This window comes from Dasypus novemcinctus, chromosome 21, assembly GCF_030445035.2.
Source record: "Dasypus novemcinctus isolate mDasNov1 chromosome 21, mDasNov1.1.hap2, whole genome shotgun sequence".
Classification (NCBI taxonomy): domain Eukaryota; kingdom Metazoa; phylum Chordata; class Mammalia; order Cingulata; family Dasypodidae; genus Dasypus; species Dasypus novemcinctus.
In genome coordinates, this window is record NC_080693.1 from 60007826 (window position 1) to 60026814 (window position 18989).

General features: G+C 39.2%; 1 protein-coding gene and 1 long non-coding RNA gene across 6 annotated transcripts in view; one reads left to right on the forward strand and one right to left on the reverse strand.

The window, feature by feature from the left end:
- The window catches only part of LOC101411676 (uncharacterized), a 55439-nt gene extending 36450 nt beyond the window's left edge, over positions 1 to 18989 (forward strand). For 3 of the 5 annotated variants that reach the window (XR_009182470.1, XR_011646881.1, XR_009182471.2), the window contains 5 exons: positions 7053 to 7605; positions 11625 to 11704; positions 13599 to 13711; positions 14665 to 14829; positions 16885 to 18531. This is a non-coding gene — a long non-coding RNA (uncharacterized lncRNA). Of the gene's footprint in view, positions 1 to 7052; positions 7606 to 11624; positions 11705 to 13598; positions 13712 to 14664; positions 14830 to 16884; positions 18532 to 18586 lie in introns of those variants that run through there. The other 2 variants (XR_009182466.2, XR_009182469.1) reach the window with 2 other exon arrangements.
- KRT12 (keratin 12) lies at positions 5455 to 11388 on the reverse strand. Its single transcript, XM_004450115.4, has 8 exons — positions 10634 to 11388; positions 9846 to 9928; positions 8705 to 8861; positions 7683 to 7844; positions 7464 to 7589; positions 7112 to 7332; positions 6363 to 6433; positions 5455 to 5900 (listed from the first exon to the last, which is right to left on the reverse strand). Exons 1-8 carry the CDS (start codon positions 11156 to 11158, stop codon positions 5803 to 5805), a joined length of 1443 nt encoding a protein of 480 aa, XP_004450172.2. The 5' UTR covers positions 11159 to 11388; the 3' UTR covers positions 5455 to 5802.

Sequence of the window (18989 nt, forward strand, 5' to 3'; positions counted from 1 at the left end):
AGTCTGCTGATATTTGCTGCAAGTGTATTTTTGATTTCTTGAACTGTGGTGTTCATTCCCATCATATCTGTTATGTTTTTGCGTATGTCTGCAATTTCCCCTCCAAGTGATGTCTTCATGTTGTTAACCTCTTTCATTACTGCATCAAATTTGTCGGTGATAAATGTTCTGAGATCTTTCATTGCTTGTGCCAAGTTTTGCTCCCCTTCGTGATTATTGGTTTGTTGATTGGATTCAGCCATGTTTTCCTGATTATTGGTTTGGTTTGTAGATTTTTGTTGCTTTCTGGTCATCTCTTTATTTTGACGAATTTAATCAGTTCCTTAGCTTCTTTGTCTGCTCTTGGAGGTTAATTAGTTGTTATTTTTGCATAGGTGTTATATCTTCTCTTTGTCAGATTTTTCTTCTTATTCTAGTTACTTGTTGTTGGTTAAGTTCACTTTAGAGGAAAGTATTAGTGTTGGGGAAAGGCAATTGTGTAAGCAAGGGAAAAGTGTAAAGTTGTATTGGTGATGTATGTTAACAAAGCAAGAATATGAGATCTGGAAGGATGGAGGTTAGATTCATGTAGATTGTATAGAGTTATAGCTGTAGGTAGAGTACCTTTTATGAAGTAGATGACTGAATTTGGGAGGAATATGGTATGAACTACAAAGCTATTGTTTTCATGAGAGAGGGAGAAAGAAAGGAGAGGTAATAGTTTCAAGAGTGGATAATAGACAGAAAACAGAACAAAGGTATTAGAAATTAAGAGTTAGACACTTTGTGGATCAAAGAACGGGAGGTGGGGGGTGGAATATAGGAGAGACAGTAGATGATAGTGGATATCAAGATGCAGGGGAAGGGGGATAGTGTAGGTAGCCTAAATCAGTTCACACAGAAATGAGGCAGTGGAGGATCGGAAAACCCAGCAAATGTGAGGTGTTCCCTGTAGCACCTATTGTATACTTGAATTAAAATAAAAATAAGTGGAAGATGAGGGACAAGAGGGAAAGAGAAAACCGAAAAAAAAAACACTAATTATAATAAAGAAAAAAGAAAGACAAGAAGAAAGGAAGAAAGAAAAAGAGGATGGGCAAACGGTGGGGAACGGATAGGGAGAAGAGAGATACAGGTATACACGTTTCACAATTGCAACACTATCTAAAACAACAACTTCCCCCCGCTTTGCCCTAAAACCCCCCGTCTGTCTGCCCAAATGGGTCTGCAAGCACCTCCCTTCCTACAAACCCCCAATAGGCCGCCCAGGGCCCACGAACTCCCCAGTACTGCAGATGCTCCAAAAAAAAAAAAAATAAAATAAAATAAAGTAAATAAATTTAAAAAAAAAAAAAAAAAAAAAAGAACAGAAACCCCTCCGCAGGCCCGGCTCCGTCCGCCACGGAGGCTTGGACCGGCTCTGCCCGGCTCCTTATGCCGCCTCGGCCTGGCCTGGCTCCGCCCGGCTCCGCTCGCTACAGCGGCCCAGCCGGCTCCCGCGTCCACCTCCCGCCACCGCGGCCTGGACCGGCCCCGCCCGGCTCCGTACCCGCCGCGGCCTGACCCGGCTCCGCCTGGCTCCGCTCGCTACAGAGGCCCGGCCCAGCTCCGGCGTCCGCCTCTCGCCACCGCGGCCTGCACCGGCCCCGCCCGGCTCCGTATGCCGCCGCGGCCCGGCCCGCACCTTATTAGCTTCTTTATGCCTTTTAGAACTGTCTTCTCACTGGTGAACTTTCTGGAAACTAATACTGCTTAAAACATTAATAAAGATTTCATTTGTTAAGCTGATGCTTTGAAAAATACTTGCTTGCTTTTTTTCTTTTTGATAAACTCAAATGTTGAACACATCTGAAGTGACTTGATCAAGCAGAACTAGTTTTTAAAAGTTCATTTCCTAAAATTCCAGTAGGGGGCACTCTTAAAAGCCTATGGAAGTGGCTGCTTTGGAAACTTCTGGTTGCTTTTTGGGTGGTTCCCTCCCTAATTTGCAAGCCCATTTGTTTTGAGTATTAAAACTCAATTTTTCTCTGACTGCCGGAGTCATACATGCTGTTTTTTAAACTTTTTTTTTTTTAATGCAAAAGAAAACATTTTTCTAAATCCCTATCTAATCTCTGAGAATCATTTTTAACAGTTTAGTTTGTATTTTTCAGGTCTTTCTCTAGCTTATGCATGCAACAAGTGCATATAAATCAAATATTTTTAATTTGTAAAAGTTTAGATTTTAAAAATAATTATAAAAAAGATGTTCCTCTTTTGCTGTCTGATCATTTACTCAGGTCTTTTTCTTGTGAGTTACATTCCTTTAAAGACAGATCTACTTTGGCAATTCACTAATTGCTGAGTCCAAAAAGACTTTTTATTTTTATGTCTATGTTAAGTCTGTTGATTTACAGTTCATGATCTAGTGAATGAAGTCTGGACTCTCATGATAAGGATGCTGTGCTAATTCCATTTCTTGGCATTGAATAAAGGGCAAATGAACATGGATAAGAAATGACTTGAGATAATCAGAAAAAGACTGTTACTCTAGACTTACTATCTTTTACATTAAATTCAAGACATTGGAGCGTTAAAGTGAAGTTTTGTGAAATACCTGATTTTTTTCAGGTGTTTGTGTCCCCCCACCCCCTACTACTCATTGTGGGAGGGGACTACACAGGTTGTGAATACCAGGAGGCAAGACTCATTGGGGGCCATCTTGGAGTAATCAATAAATAGTTTTTAAAGCCACTGGATTGGAAGAGCTTACCTAGGGATTGTAGAGTGAAAAGAGAGGAGGATTGAGCCTTGGGGTCCCCCAACATTCAGAGGTTACCAAGAGGAATCTGAGAAATGTTTCCCATTTCTGGGAACCCAGTGGAGAAAATATTTCAAAAAGAAGGCAATACTGAGAAACTAAGATAATAGCTAAGAAATGCCTACTGCATTTATGATTGTGCAAAACCCTTTATTCTCTGAGTCTTACACCATTCAGATGTAGTTCTAAGGAAAACAAAGCTTATTTTAAAAAGTACCTATTTAAAGCTACTTTTGAAATAACAGGGAAGTGGTATAATATATTACTTGGAAACTATGGATACTGCTTAAGAAAGACCTTGATAATCTTCTTGGGTGTGAAAGGTAATGCATCTTAGGATGTGTTCTAGAAAATGTAGGCCAAACATTTGAATTTCTCTGTATTTTAAAGTTAGGTGAGTGCAAGTCCTGAAAATATTAAAAAATATTAAAAGGAAGTATGATTTCAGAAAGCTGCATACTCAAGAAAATCAGTTTAAAATCGCATCGCATATAAACCTTCCTTCGACTTCTGCACTCAGTTCTGAAATTCCTCTACACTTGCATAATTCCCTTCTGTTCTCATTGACACTCCTTATTCATCATTTGCCCTGGTTTCTCCATTCCATTTTGGTTCCATACAGTAATAATAATAGGATTCACCTTTTGAGTTCTTAGAGGTGCACTGTATATTACCTCCTGTAATTGTCGTAAATCCCATCTAGTGATGTAGGTATTATCATCACCGTCATTTCCATTTTAAAGATCAGGAAACTGAGGCACACAGGGGTTGTTTCTAGCTATTTAGTAGCAGAGCCAGGATTTGAACCATTTGGCTTTAGAGTCCAGGCTCTTGATCATTAAATCATGCTCTTGTTTTCTTTCTAGGGAATTTTAATTTGACAACCCAGATTGAGCCATCTTCTTGGGCTTGGATTTTGGCTGCCTCCCCTCAGCCCCAATTCATGACTTCTCTTTTTGAGTTGTGAGTCTGATCCTCCCTAATAGAAACCTCACCCTGGGCTCACAGGTGCCAGATAGCAGAAGGGAAACGAAACAAGGTTTTCTTATTCCCCTGTATCTTTTCTCCTGCGGAGAAAATGTTCCCTTTCTCTGCCTTTTCCTGGGTCATTTCTTTTTTTCTTTTTTTTTTCCCATTTTCTTTTTTTTATTATTGTCTTTTTTGAAAAAAGATAAAATAGATGGCATAAAAAGTTGCATTAAAAAACACAAAAGGTTCCCATATACCCCACTCCCCACCCTCCTGCTCCTCCCACATCAACATCCTGGGCCATTTCTGTATGAAACCTTCCATTTTGCTCTCTGACAAGTTCTCTCATTGGTTGGCTATTCTTTGCATATCTGTTTGCCCCATCTCACTGTTGGAGATTAAATCTTGTACCTCCGGAAAGACATGTTCAAGTCTTAATCTGTGTTCCTGTGGGTGTGAACCCTTTTGTAATAGGACCTTTGAAGATGCTGTTAGTTAAGGTGTGAACTCATTTGTGAACAGGATCTTCAAAGATACTGTTTAGGTGAGGCCAGCTTGAGTCAGGGTGGGCCTTAATACATGTGACTGGAGTCCTTATAAGCGAAGGAGATTCGGGCACAGTCATTCATTCATTGGAAGCCAGAATTCAGAATAAGCCAGAAGCCGCTGGAAATCAGAGGAACACACACACACACACGCACACACGCACACACACAGAGAGAGAGAGAGATAGAGAGATCACCAGAACATTACAGACTCTGGGAAGGTGAGCTTTACCAGTACCAGTACCTTGATGTAGGACTTGCAGCCTCCAAAACCATGAGAAAATAGACTCCTGTTGTTAAAGCCAACCCATCATGTGGTATTTGTAGCAGCCAGCCCTGGCATACTGAGACACTCCATTGTATCACCATTCCTGGTAGACAACTACCTCTTCCTTCAATTGTGAGTGTCTCAAGGCAGACACCATATCTTATTCATCAGTCTCTAGCATGACCCCCATGCTTGGCACAATGAAGGAGCTCAGTAAGTGTTTCTTGACTGAATGAAAGTATTGGGAAGCGGATGTGGCTCAACTGATAGAGCATCCGCCTACCACATGGGAGGTCCAGGCTTCAAACTCAGGGCCTCCTGACCTGTGTGGTAAGCTGGCCCATGCACAGTGCTGATGCGTGCAAGGAGTGCCGTGCCGTGCAGGAATGTCCCACATGTAGGGGAGCTCCACATGCAAGGAGTGCGCCTCATAAGGAGAGCCACCCGTGCGAAAAAAGTGCAGCCTGCCCAGGAGTGGCACCACACACATGGACAGCTGACACAGCAAGATGATGCAACAAAAAAAGACAGATTCCCGGTGCCGCTGACAGGAATATAAGCGGACACACAAGAACAAACAGCAAATGGACACAGAGAGCAGACAACGGGAGGGAGGGAAGGAGAGAAATAAATAAATAAATCTTAAAAAAAAAGAAAAAAAAGTGTTAGGAAATGAACATGGCAACTGCTATCCTTGTATGTGGACAATATAATATTGTTGCAGCCTTGATGGGCTGACCTAAAAAGGACAGAACTTTTAAAAGAATCTTCTTAACTTTCAGCCTTGACATCTTCATTCCTGTGTTTACCCAAGTATTTTATAAACCCCTCTTGATGCCCTTGATTTGGCTGTTGGAATTCAAAGAGTACCTATTTCACACTATTACCATTCATTAATCTTTTATTAAAATTAACTCTATTTAAATATTACTACTTGATCAAAATTCTGTGATTAGAGAAAATTCCAGGTCATGAGAAGAAAGTTCATTTAAAGATTACTCTAGATACAGAAAGATGATAGGTAATTTTGATTTGTTACAGAGACTGATCTGACCACAATGATTTATAATTGAATAGTTTTTCAGAAGGACAACAAGTACTTAAAGGGAATAGGGAGTCCAAAGAAAATGAAACAGACAAAAATAGAGATTGAGCTAATACAACTTTTCTGAAAGGAATACTTTCTAATAGTAAATTTCTTATTCCTAATGAACCAATCATGTGGCAGATGTTGTGAAATTTTACATTAGTTCTTCAGTTTCCTGAACTTGGGATGAGACCACCTCACCATTCACCACCTCTTGCACAATTGTCTTGATTTTTCGGGTTTTGCTTGGGTCTAAAGATAAAAATGGAGTAAGAAAGCAAAAGTTAGTGTTTGAAATGTTAATCCAAATTTGGTTATTGTTTAATGTAAGCTAAATAGGTATTGGCTGATAAAATCCATTGAAAGTGACTTCTACATTTTCAAAAATACGTTTATTCAATGAAAATGAAATGTATTCATTGTAGTCTAGTGTACAAATGAACCTTTTTTCTTTTTTTTAACATTTAAAAATTGATTATGAGGCTTTTATATCTTTTGTAGAGAGGCTCTCTCTGAATTTCCTATTAATAAAAGTTTTAATACAGTCCTGACTACTATATTTTGCTACAGGAGTGCAAAATGTTTTTCCTTGGTTCAGAATACCAATATACTTTAAATGATTAATAATACTGCTATATTAAATGTGATCTTACAGTTTTAATTAATAAATGCGATTCTGACTTACTCTAAGTGATTCTTAAGAAATCTGCTTACCTTTAGAGGAATCAATTGACTGTGTCTCAAATTTGCTGTCTATCACCGATGAACTTTCATCCACACTATTGCTGTAAAGAAAGCAAGGGAGGATGGCATCACATGATGCTTTCTGGAATAAGGAGGAATGAGGAGAGTTTGCTAGTTAAGGTCAAAATTAAGATGGTACACAAAGCTATGACCAAATAGAGAAGACATCCTAAATTTCTTGATTAAGAATGATTGAATGAGTGATCAATTGGTGCCATACATCTTTATTTTCAAATCCTGCCTACAGTGGGTTCTGAGAGTGAAGTGACTTGGCAATTAGGGGAAATTTGGTCTCAGAAATTAAATTTCCCAATTTATAGTCCAGAGTTCTTCTAACTTCTCCAGGCTACCATTACTTTTGGGAAGTCTGCAACAGAGGGCCTTCGGTGATCCAGATGGTTGTTATTTGATGTTTTGTTCTTAGCATTGGATCATTTATATTGGAAATTGAGTGAATGGCTTTTCTAGTACATGGAAGTACCCGTTTCCAATATACTACTATGGTATCTTTGTTCATTGCCACATTTTATGAATTATCAATTAAGATAATAGGTGAAAACACTTTGCAAAGTGAGAAACATTTAATAAATACAAGACATGTCTTAACTAGATTTGTTTTTCTCCATCAACTAAAGACCCTCTCCTTTCCTTATATTACAGCAAAAAGTGCACTCAGGCCAACAACTGAAGTTCTTTTCAACCTCCATTTTCTTACTTACCCTTCAGCCTCACCCTCCAGGAGGCGGCGGTAGGTCTCGATCTCCAGCTCCAGGCGGGCCTTGATGTTCAGCAGCCGCTGGTGGTCAGCATTCTGGCACTCGGCATCGGCGTGCACCTGCAGCAGCTGTGCTTCTAGGCCTTCTATGGCCTGCTGCACCTGGGACAGCTGGCTGCAGTAGTCGCCCTCAGTTTCTGCCAACGAGTCCTCAAGGGATTTCTTCTGCATGCAGAAGGGAGACGGTACAGATAGAACAACGGAATGGAAAGAAGGCAGCCAAGAGATCAAACCTACTTTGAATGCAGCATTTTCTTTGAAAATTGACATGATTCTGTTTTTTATGAGACCCTTACCATAGCGAGCTGGGACTGGAGCTCGATCTCGAGGCTTTGAAACTGGCGCCTCAGGTCCGCGACCTGGCTTTTGCTGGACTGAAGCTGCTCTGTGTTGGTGCTGATCTCCTTCCTGAGCTCCCTGGTCTGCAACAGCAAAGAGGTAGTGAGGGGACGTGAGCGCTCTGCTCACAGGTCTTTCTGTCAATGTATCAAACCTTTTGCTTTTCTGTATGTGACCTTTTCATTGAACCAGGCTTCTACATCCTTCCGGTTCTGCTCAGCAATGGCTTCATACTGTGTCCTCATGTCGTTGAGGAGCCCGGTGAGGTCCACTCCGGGGGCAGCATCCATTTCTACGCTGACCTGGCTGGTGCCGCCTGCCCGGAAACTTTGGAGCTCCTGGGGACGATGAATGAGAGGCGCATAGGGGTGCATTCTTTCATGGGCTTTTGCCTCCATGGGTCTCTTCTTCCACATACACACAGATATTTAAAAAACTGTATTTTACACTGTGTTGATATAAAGATATTAGTGCAATAAATATATAAGTCTAAAAGTTCATATTTTTCTTCTATATGTAAAAGAACTTAAAACATTTTCATGAGTCCCAAATAGTATCTCAGACCCTAAATCTGTGCCTACTGTGCCTAATGAGTGAGTCTGTCCTAATTCTTGAGGGCCTTTATGGGAAGATGTGATGTTTGCATGCTGCACAGCTGCCAAACTGAGGCCTGCAAACAGTACTTAGGCTTGACACCATTTGGGCCATAGTCATTGAAATGCAGTAGAAACCTCTTTGGAATCCTATTGCCAGGGTCATGATTAATATCCATTCTATACATCAGCCAGCTAACGGGTGTGTCAGAGTTTCCTGATGTGTGTTGCGTTTGCATTGCATTGGGTATAACAGATTTCTCTAACATAATATAACATTACAAGTTATTGGTCGACCTTTCTTTTTAACTTTTAAAACAATACTTTAAAAAAAATCACTGTCAGGAAGATTAAAATTATAATTGTCATTAAATGACAAAATCAAAAAGTGCCTCTCATTTGTTAATACCTAACAGGAACCACCATCAATACCATCACCACCACCACCCCTCCCCATACACACACGCTCCCAGAAACCCAATGTCAATAGGAAGATAAAATATTCTTCACATTTGTTCTAACTCCAGGTTTGTAAATTTGAAATTGTAGTTTTTGGTCTAGGAGGGGGAAAAAAAAGCCTGTAGAGGCTGTTCTTTCTGGCTCACCTCCTCATGGCTCTTCTTCAGGTAGGCCAGCTCTTCAGTCAGGCTCTCCATCTGGACCTCTAAGTCACTTCTGGCCAGGGTCAGCTCCTCCAGAACCCTGCGCAGGCCATGGATGTCGGCCTCCACACCCTGGCGTAGGGCCAGTTCATTCTCATACCTGAAAACCAGATAGAGAATGGTTCAGGGAATTAAAACAGTCATTTGAATAAAGCCCCTGCTGTCTTCAGAGCTGTTTTTTGCATAAATCTGTGCCACCATTTAAAAATAGTAGCATTGTAACATATAACGCTATTTTTGCTTTTATAAACCTTTTTCCTTTTTGCATGATAGGCTACTACTCAGTTGGTCAGGAGGAGAAAAGTGAAAAGATTATGAGGTGATACTTTTCTACCAGCAGTAAACCCCAATATCGCCACATGCCAGGGAACTGTTTCCCCTTTTCCTGGTTGCTGGGACTGTGAAGAATAGCAGCTCCTCTCTAGGTGGAGTTTCTGATGGCATCCTGAAAGCAGCTGAAAATAAAATGACTGTCATTTTGCTTAACTTTAATTCATTATTTAATTTAAAAGATTGGTACTTCTTTTCTTGTTCTACCAAGGATTTTACAGTTTCGGGACCACATTTACTGTGTGGAAATTTTGTGGAGCAAAAAGGAAATTAGTGTTTCTTACATCTGAAAGGGTAGGGCATGAGGAGAGAAGAGGGAATACAAAAATAAATTGTCATGATTAATACTTTAGTTGTATGTGTCATCAGGAAAACAGTTGTTTCATTTCACTCCTGGGCAAAAAACATTATTAATTCACTATATACATGGAAAGTTGAGATATAGGACATTGACAGGATTATGTTGTATCATGAGTCAATGGCAAAATCGCACATATGGTAATCCATTGTTTTAGGTTTAAGCAACTTTTAAGGACATGTAATGTGAAATGCGTTTGAATATAATTATTGTGAATTTACCACAACACTTAAATGTATACAGCATGTGAACCTCAAAAGGTTTGAAGTATTTACCATCAAAAAGAGAGGAATTTTGTGTGATTTATGTATCTTTAAAGAAAAAAAAACAGGAAGATTGAGACTAAGAATAAATTGTGGCACATGTCATCATCAGTCTTTCTTTTATTCTACTCACTTCGTTCTGAAGTCCTCGGCAGCCAGTCTGGCATTGTCAATCTGTAAGATAAGCTGGGCATTTCCAATGCTGGCAGAAATGATCTGGCAGAAGAGAGGGAGACATGCAAAATGAGGTTTAACAATATAATATTTTATTTTTAATTAAATTGTAAAAAAAATTTTGTCTATTTTTTTAAAAGATAAATAGATCATACAAAACGTCATGTTAAAAAACTCCCGGCCCCTCCCTGCCCCTCGTCCTCTCTCATACATCCCCTTTGGTCAGTGAGGCACATTCATTGCATTTGGTGACGACACCCGGGAGCACTGCTACACCGCATGGACCATAGTTTACATTGTAGTTCACATTCTCCCCCAGTCCATCCAATGTGTTATGGCAGGATAAACAATGTCCTGCATCTGTCCCTGCAGTATCATTTAGGAAAACTCCAAGTCCCAAAAATGCCCCATATTACAATATAGTGTTATACAAATATTTTTGACAGGAATATATTTTAGGTGATATGAAATAGTTCTTGTATTAAAAATTTAGGCAGTTCCATTTTTCAAAGAAAATGTTTATAAAATATTTAAAAATTAAGAAACATACACTTCCTATAAAAGAAATGGAATACAATTATGGTAATTGATAAAATGGAATTAACCATCTTGAGATGAGAAAATTGTTGCAAATACAATCAAATTGAAGAATACTTATGTTTTAGGTGATTGTCGCTGTAAAATATTGTAATAGTAAAAAAGAAAACAAAAGAATTTCCAAAGCCCCTCCAAAAAACATATTCTTACCTTATTCCTGAGGGTCTCAATCAATGGATGATATTTATTGTAATCGTTCTGTGATCCGGAGTCTCCAGTCTCAGATCCCTGGGTTTCGTACCATTCTCGAATTTTGTTTTCTAGCTCAGTATTAGCCTCTTCTAGAGCTCGGACCTTGTCCAGATAGGAAGCCAATCTGTCATTAAGGTTTTGCATGGTTTCTTTTTCTGATCCAGAAAGAAGGCCTCCATCACTGCCAGAGAGAATACTTAAGAAGCCTCCTACTGGGCTTCCCCCAAAACCAGTGCCTAGGCCTCTAAAGCCACTCCCCAGACCTCCAGCAAAGTAACTTCCAGACCCACTGCCCAAGACAGAACTAGAACCAAACATGGAAGGAGCAGAGAAGCCTCCCCCACAGTTGCCTCCAAAGCCAGCGGTGCTTCCCCCATAGCCACTTCCAATACTGGAAGCAGACATGCCCCTGGCTCTGCTTGTTGTCCCATTTTGGGAGGACAGCTGGTATAACAGCCCAGAGGTGCACCCTGAGCGTGACATGGCAGTTGCTGGGTTAGATCTACAGCCCAGTGGCCACAACCTGGGAGGAAGCAGTGCAAGTAAAGCAGTGCGAGTAAGGCAGAAAAGTTAACATTTTATAGGCCGTGAAAGGGGTGTTGGAGTTGAAAAGTTCACGCCATTCAAAATATAGTGCCTCCCCCTTTTTGCTAGCTCAGCAAGTAAATGATTTATGCCAAATGAAAATTCACTGGTATAGAAATAATTGAATAATTGTGCCCACTACATATTTATTATACAAAAAAGAAAGCTGGGTGGGGTCAGGATAGGTTGTCATAAGGAATTTTTCTTTTCTAAATGATTCTATTGCCTGTTTTTCCAGCACTGCCCAGAGTCCTGTATACAGTAAGAAGCAATGAATTCTTGTGGTGTGGATAAATTAATGAATACTTCTAAACCTTAAGCTTTAAAAAGTTTTTCACTTGTCTTTCCTATTTGTTTCATTTAGAAAAGCCAGTATAAACCATGATAGTATATCTTTTGGTGGAAAACAGTTTCAGAAGCAGTTCTAAGAAACACTGTTGGAAGGTGAGAAATAAATGTATTTCCCAAGTTGATACTGGAATTTGAATTTTCAAGGACTTTAAGACCTTGTTACTAGAATATTATATGGTTTCTTTTTCTAATTCAGAAAGAAGACCTCTTATATTCTGCTTTGGGGTCTGAGTGAAAGAAATCGATAAAATGTATGGGCCAAGGATTATCCTCAGTTTATTTGTGAATATAGATTCTGAAATAAGACACTTTTTTCTTTCTGCTGGCTAAAGAAATATAAAAATAATTCCTTCTTAAATTTAAAATAATTTGCCATTATTTTGTCACACAAATAAAATTAGTTTATTTTATTTTTAGGAACACTGACGTGCTATTTTTGAGTCGCTTCTACAGTTTTTTTTTATTTTGATAGGAATTGACCTTTTTGGTAAACTCTATGAAATTACAGGCCTTGTCTGATTGTTTACCGCTCTATACACAGTGCTTACTATATTTATTTCCCCAACAGATGTTGCATATAATGGGTGCTCAGTAAAAATCTTGCCTGAATGAATGGATCATGCAAAAACTGCCATTATCAATAAGGAGAAAGAGGAAGTACACTGTTTGAATTGAGAAATGATTAAAGTCCCAAATTTAAGAAGCCAGGGAACCATTTCAGTTGACTGCTGGAAAGAATAAGTTTCTCAATTTAGATAATCTGCAGTATTCTTTTTTAATTTTCATGAAAACTTTGGAAAGTGTGCTTCAAAGAATCACATTGTCTCTCTCTCTCTCTTTAAAATAAAACTCCTATTATACTTTCCTTGATAATTTTATTTGCCTTTGAAGCCAATGTGGCTTACATGTGGGCATGAAAACAGTACAGTTCAGGTGGGAAATGCATTAACTTGAAAGGACCCTACTTTCAGAGTTGTAGGTACTTGGAAAACCATTAATGTAATTCTGGGTTAGTGGGTTTTCCTTAAGAGTAAAGAATTTTCTTTTACGTGTTTTCTTTGAGATAGTCTAAGTATCTTGATATTATTTTTAAAATTTCCTCTTTTTAAAGTAAAATAATTCTATTGGTGTTTTTATATATGTGTTTTATATAAAGTCATTGTAGGAAGTTTGAAAATTGCAGAAATATAAAGATGTATGCATATATGAGAATTTTGTATATGTATTTGAACATAACTGATAGAATATATAATTTTATAATGTTTTTCTTTTAAGATTATTTAATATTATCATTGGAATTTTAATAATTGGTTGGGCAAAGAGTATATATTGTAGATTCTTGGAAATACTTTGTTGAGTGCAGATTTCTCAATTCAATATATTCTACATTTGATGATAGGGAATAAAATTTCTGGGTGTAAATAATAGTTCTTTAAGCAAGTTTTTGCAAAGACATACTGAATTCCATTAAGAAGGTATACATTGTGTATTATAGATACATATGTGTTTTGAATTGGATGGATTTATTGAAATGAAATACATTACAATCATTGTAAAGATACATTCAGGAACTTTCAAATTTCAAAAAGAGATTTAGGTCTCATAGAGGGGAACAAGTTTCCTCTTGTATCTGGTATATTCGGGTTCTGTGTTTTATTTGATTACTAATGAGAACCTTTAAAAAATCACTATCTTCTAGATTTTAAAAAGTAAATTGAATTCTTTTTTGATTTAATACATTTCATAATAAAGAAGGCTTTTTATATATTTTAAATTGGAGATTGAATCTAAATTATAAAGATTAATTTCCTAGCAATATTATTGGATATCTATGAGATTATTGAGAGGTTACGTACTTAATACAAACAATCATGATATTTAGTAAATATTTGTCCATTGTTTAAGATTATGCCATGAGCTCAAATGGCATTTTTAAAATTTGTCTTAACTAAAACAATAATAATGTATTTTGGACATTTTTCTTCAGCAGTAGAGGATTACGCCTGCAACTGTTAGACGACTTGAATTGTGCCAAAAAGAGCTGGCATTTTTAAGAATTAAATCAAGTATTTCAATCAAGCCAACATGAAAGTGTTAAAGGTATTTGATTCTGCTGTTACCTTCATCTTCAATTTCTAGTTCCTTTGTAATGTGTCTTGTAAAAGTCAGCATTCAATAAACCCTGGTTGAACTGATTTCTCTTTTGATCAATCATGCTATGGGTCATGAAAGTCTGTTACTTACGCGATTTTTCCAAAACTAAAAAGGGGTTTTTGATGTATAGGCAAGCTACGCGATATATCAATTTCAGTAGCAGTGGGCTATGATAGCATGCCAAGTAAACACATTCAGATGTTGGACTCATTCTAATGTAACAGCCCCCCACCCCCACCTCCACAAACGTGCACTTAGATATCTGTCACTGTTTGGCACGAAAGCCTGTGCTCCATGCAGGGGGAGGTTCTGCAGCACCACCGGCCTCACCTTTACCTGGAGACTTTTCTTCAGAGACTTTTTCCCCTGGCCTTTATCCCGTTGGCTTTCGTCTCCCAATGGTCAGCACTTGCTTTGCCTTCGTAGAAGGCAGACTGAGGAATTCTTTGCCTGTAGCTTGGATTCCACTAGGTGAGTGCCTCCACTGTTACCTCCCACATACCCAGGTATTATCTGCTTTGATTCCAGCAGCCTCCCTAAAGGGAGGTCTTCAGTCATAAGAACAGCCCTGAGCCAGAGCTTGTGAGTCTCCTTGCAATCTGGGGGCAGAGCAGAGGGGTCATGCCTGAAGCCCATGTCAAACTAACATAGGGGATACCCAGTTTCAGCTCTGGCAAGTGGAACCACTGTTCTGACTCGATCTCTTTCCCAGGGCAGAAATGATGAACCCATGGTGAAATCCAATTAAACTTGTTTCTGCCTGATTACATAAGGGGTATATGCAAAGGGACATAGTTTACCCTAACATCACCATCGAAAAGAGCTAGCATGTAGGATTTCCAAATAAAGGGGTTTCAAGCAAGGGATTGGCAGAAATTTTCTGTTCTCCTTCACTACAGGTAAGGGAAGGATGCAGCAACCTAAGGCAGACTCTGCTCAATGTGTGAGACTACAGTTCATTTGTTTAATTTTTCAACTTCCCAACAATGGAAACTTGTTAAGACGAAATGCCACTTAATGTGAGTTTTAGCTGCATATGGAGATTCCTTGAGTCTATTTTACAAGTAAGTATTCTGGCTTAGCTATCCTTGTTTGAATTACAATTTATTGTATACCTAGTGCTTCTGGAAACTGTACCAGGTGAATTACAGGCGGCCTTTTAAACTTTCATGCAGTCTCCTAAGGTGGCTTTCGTTATCTCATTTTACAGATTAGCAGTCTAAGGGTTAGGACACACAGCTTTGAGGTGGCAGAAATAGGCTCTGGGTCTGCAGTACCTTCTCCAGATATCACAACAATGCTGCTTACAGTGCAAATAAAAAGGACAAGGGGGTGGATTTGATGCCGCGCTCCCAACCCCCAGTTGTGAGATTGGGTTTCTACCCTCCACATCAACCCTATAGGAGCTTTAGCTCTTTCCTTTTCATAAAAAACTTTCTCTTTGAATTTCACATCTCATTATGCAGACTGAGACCCAGAGAACTACTCTTCATAGTTTCTCAGCAATGATACCACAGATGAAATTTCACAGACACATAGTCAAAATACTTTTAACCTGTAACCACATCTCCAGAGATTTTTGTATAACACAAATTAATTGTCCCCTGCCCCCGATAGAGGTGATTCTATTTTACTGCCATAGAAATGCAAACAGAGGCTATTACTTGTTTACAGAGTTAGAAGGGGTGTGCCAAATTCAGAGTTTTAACTTTGAAATATGATAGCATAATAGGGGAATATGATTAACTTATATTTTTGAACTCAGAACCAATTTTGGGATGAAATGTGTTTCCCAGCTCTAATGCCTATAAGTAAATTTTAAAGAATTTAGCCCAGTATTTATACATTTATATTTATACTCATTTATGTTATGTATGTATTATATATTATACTCAACCCATAATTCTCTCAGGTAGAGACTATGTCTGATTTATCATTTTATCCTGAGTCCTAGCCTAGTGTTTGGCTAAATTTCACCAATGCACTTCTGGGGTTATTTCATATGGAAGATTAATCCTTAGTGTGTTTAAATGTGTCATTTAAAGTCCCTTTAATTTGAAAAATGACTATGCTCTACATTACTGGTAAGCTTTGGCCAAGGTTTAGTCTGAATCCAATTTTGAATATGGAAAATATTCATAAGTGAAAGGAAGAATGCTTTTTCACTGGCTTTGTGTGTGTGTGGTAAGTAAAACATCTATCCTCTCTTAGAGTTTTCAGAAGTGAAAACAAGTTTCCTTGAGAGCTGCATAAATGTACAGGCAGGCCAAAATGTGCAAAATAGAAACAATCTTATACTTGTTGGGAAAGTCATTATCTAATTTGAGGAATGGAGAAAATGATTAGAGACAGGGTGAATGCCTTAAAAGAAAAATTTGTTTTCCATTTTATAGAGTTTAGGTAATATTCAAAATGGAGAGAACTATTTATGTGGTATTGGTAAATCATTAGGTTATCATTGGTGGTTTCCTGGTGATTTACTGCAGGATTTTCCACCTGAGTTCTTTCCCTTAATAGTAGAACAACCTTCCATTTCTGTAATTCACAGTTGCTTGGATTATAATACCTTTTATTCTTGCTTTGAATAACATTTTGAGGTCATATGAATGAAATAATAGAGGATTACCTACATTTTCTACTTTGCTTTTAAATGAGGAATGGACAGGGACTCCCTGGGGCTGATCTCTGGACTTCAGAGCTCAGTTGTTCTCCAGTGCAGGGGAGGAATTTGGAGGCTGGCTGTGGTGGGAGAGAGGAGACAAAATAATATCCTGTGAGGAGACTCTTGGAAGTGAGTCTAGGTGAAAGAAAACAAGGATGTGTGAAGGGGAATTAAAAAACAGAAATCACTAACCAATGCTTTAAGTTAGAATTGTTATCTGGAGGTGTAATCAGCTGGTACCTGAGACTACTACCCCCTAAGTGGATAAGGGTGAGAGCAGAGGGTGCCCATGGGGACTCAGTTTGACCATGTTTTGATTTTACATCATTCTACATGCCTCATGAATTTCAGACCCATCTGCTTAGTTGTTTTTGTTTTTTAAAATTAATTATAGATTCGCAGTCTTTGATATTTGCATGTGAAAAACTCAAGATCATTTTGGATTGTGTCCTGGTAGGTGAAAAAGAATTCATTTCCGGGAAATGGATGTGGCTCAACCAACTGGGCTCCTGTCTACCATATAGGAGGTCAAGGGTTCACAGCCCAGGGTCTCCTGGTGAGGGCAGGCTGGTCCACGCGGAGTGCTGGCCCACACGGGAATGTCACTTCACGGAGGAGTGCCACGAGTGCCTCCCACTGCGGGAAAGCTGCCCCGCGCAGGAGTGCCGGCCAACATGGAGAGCTGGCGCAGGAGGATGATGCAACAGGAGACACAGAGGAGAGAAAATAAGAAGACGTAGCAGAACAGGGAGTCGAGGTGGTGCAAGAGAGTAATCGCCTCTCTCCCACTCTGGAAGGTCCCAGGATCGGTTCCCGGAGCTGCCTTATGAGAATACAAGCAGACACAGAACACACAGCGAATGGACACAGAGAGCAGACACAGGGGGAATGGGTGGGTGAGTGGGAGAAATAAATAAAAAAGAAATCGTAAAAAAAAAAAAATCATTTCCAAAAGTTTTTAACATCTTTCAAAGCAATTTACTAGCTGAAGTGATTTGAAAGAAAATGAAGAAAAATTGAGACTGTGGCATCTTCATTTCTTTGGAAAGCAAGGGAAGGAGAATGGGTGAAAATGTATTTTCTGACAGAAGTTGTGCTGACTCAAGTTTTGTGTGTGAGGTTATCTAACAAAGCTGGATATTTGCCACAATTGGGTGTTGTACAATGTCTGGCTAATGAAAATGACAACGAGGAAACAACTAAATAACTAAGGGTAAGCCAATGCTCATTTCAAGTGTGACTCAGCGCAGTTGTTTGTCATCTAGTTAGTGACTTAAGAGGATATCATGACTAGACATAACTCTGAGGTTCGGTCTAGCTCCACTATTTGTTAACTGTGTGACTTCGGGAAAGTACTAATTTCATATTCTCATATATTATTTGTTCCCATATGTAAAACGGGGATAATACAGTAAGATCAGACCATATGAAATAGCTATTTTTGAAGGTCAAAAATGACTGAATATTGTCAAGTTCATATGATTCAAATTAATAGTTTCTGCTTCAGATGGTTATTGTGAGGATTGAATGAAAAGTGCTTGTAAAATGCCTGGCACACTGTTTGAGCTCCTGATACATGCTCAGTAAAGGGCAGATATTCTTAAGTGAACCACATAATTATTTTCCATGTAATAATAAAACTCAAAATCCTAGTTGTTTACAAACTTCTATATCAAAATTTAAGTCCAAGCTAATCCATTTACTAGAATATGATGCCATACGGCACACACAATGATTGAGGGCAAATTTTCCTGTAAACATTCGCAAGGCAGTTATCACTCACTACAGTGCAGAAAGTGTGGTCTTTTGTATCTGGCTTCCTTCACTAAGCATAATGTTTTCAAAGTTTGCCCATATTCTGGCATGCATAGGTACTTCATTTCTGCCCTCCTCCCCCATATGACATGATTCCTTTTATATGAATTGATTTCCTGAGTAGGCAATTATATAAAGACAGGCAGTAGATTAGTGGTTGTCTAGGGCTGGTTGTCTGTGTGGGGAGTTGGGGTGACAGCTAAGAAGTGGGAGGTTTCTTTTTGGAATGATGACAGATAGTAGTGATGGTCACACAATTTGTGAATATACTAAAAAGTGCTGAATTGTACATTTTAAGGGAGTAAATTTTATGTTTTTTTTTTTGTCAATTACATCTCACTAAGGAAAAAACCAAACAAGTGCTGAGACCATGTGACAAGGCTGCGGCCAAACCTGCATACCGTGCGGGCTGGGAGCGCAGGCCTGGGCCAAGCTGGCTTCCTCCCAAATGCACACTTCTGGCCCACAGCCTCCCCACCCAGATGGAGACACAATCAGGTGTTTGGTACAGAGAGGCCTGCCCTTTGCAGGTGAGAGCGGGTGGGGAGGGAACGCTCAGAGGCAAGCGGGCAGACCATGAGGAGGACTGCAGGGCAGCTGAGAACAGGAGGACAGGGCAGTGCCCTCTCCCCGGCGCTCCTGTCCCCAGCCTCACACTGTTTCTCCTGAGTGTGCCCCCAGTTGGCCACCCAGCAGTCGGTCCTGTTCTGGAACTGTTAGAAAGAAAGCTGTACCTGTAAGAGAACA

What these genes read in the sequence shown, in the direction of transcription:
- KRT12 (XM_004450115.4), bottom strand. Translation starts at nt 11,158, where the DNA reads ATGTCACGCTCAGGGTGCACCTCTGGGCTGTTATACCAGCTGTCCTCC. An exon ending in GCCGAGGACTTCAGAACGAA is followed by an intron (nt 8,862 to 9,845) that starts GTGAGTAGAATA and finishes TCTGGTTTTCAG; the next exon opens with GTATGAGAATGAACTGGCCC. An exon ending in GTCAATTGATTCCTCTAAAG is followed by an intron (nt 5,901 to 6,362) that starts GTAAGCAGATTT and finishes TTTTATCTTTAG; the next exon opens with ACCCAAGCAAAACCCGAAAA.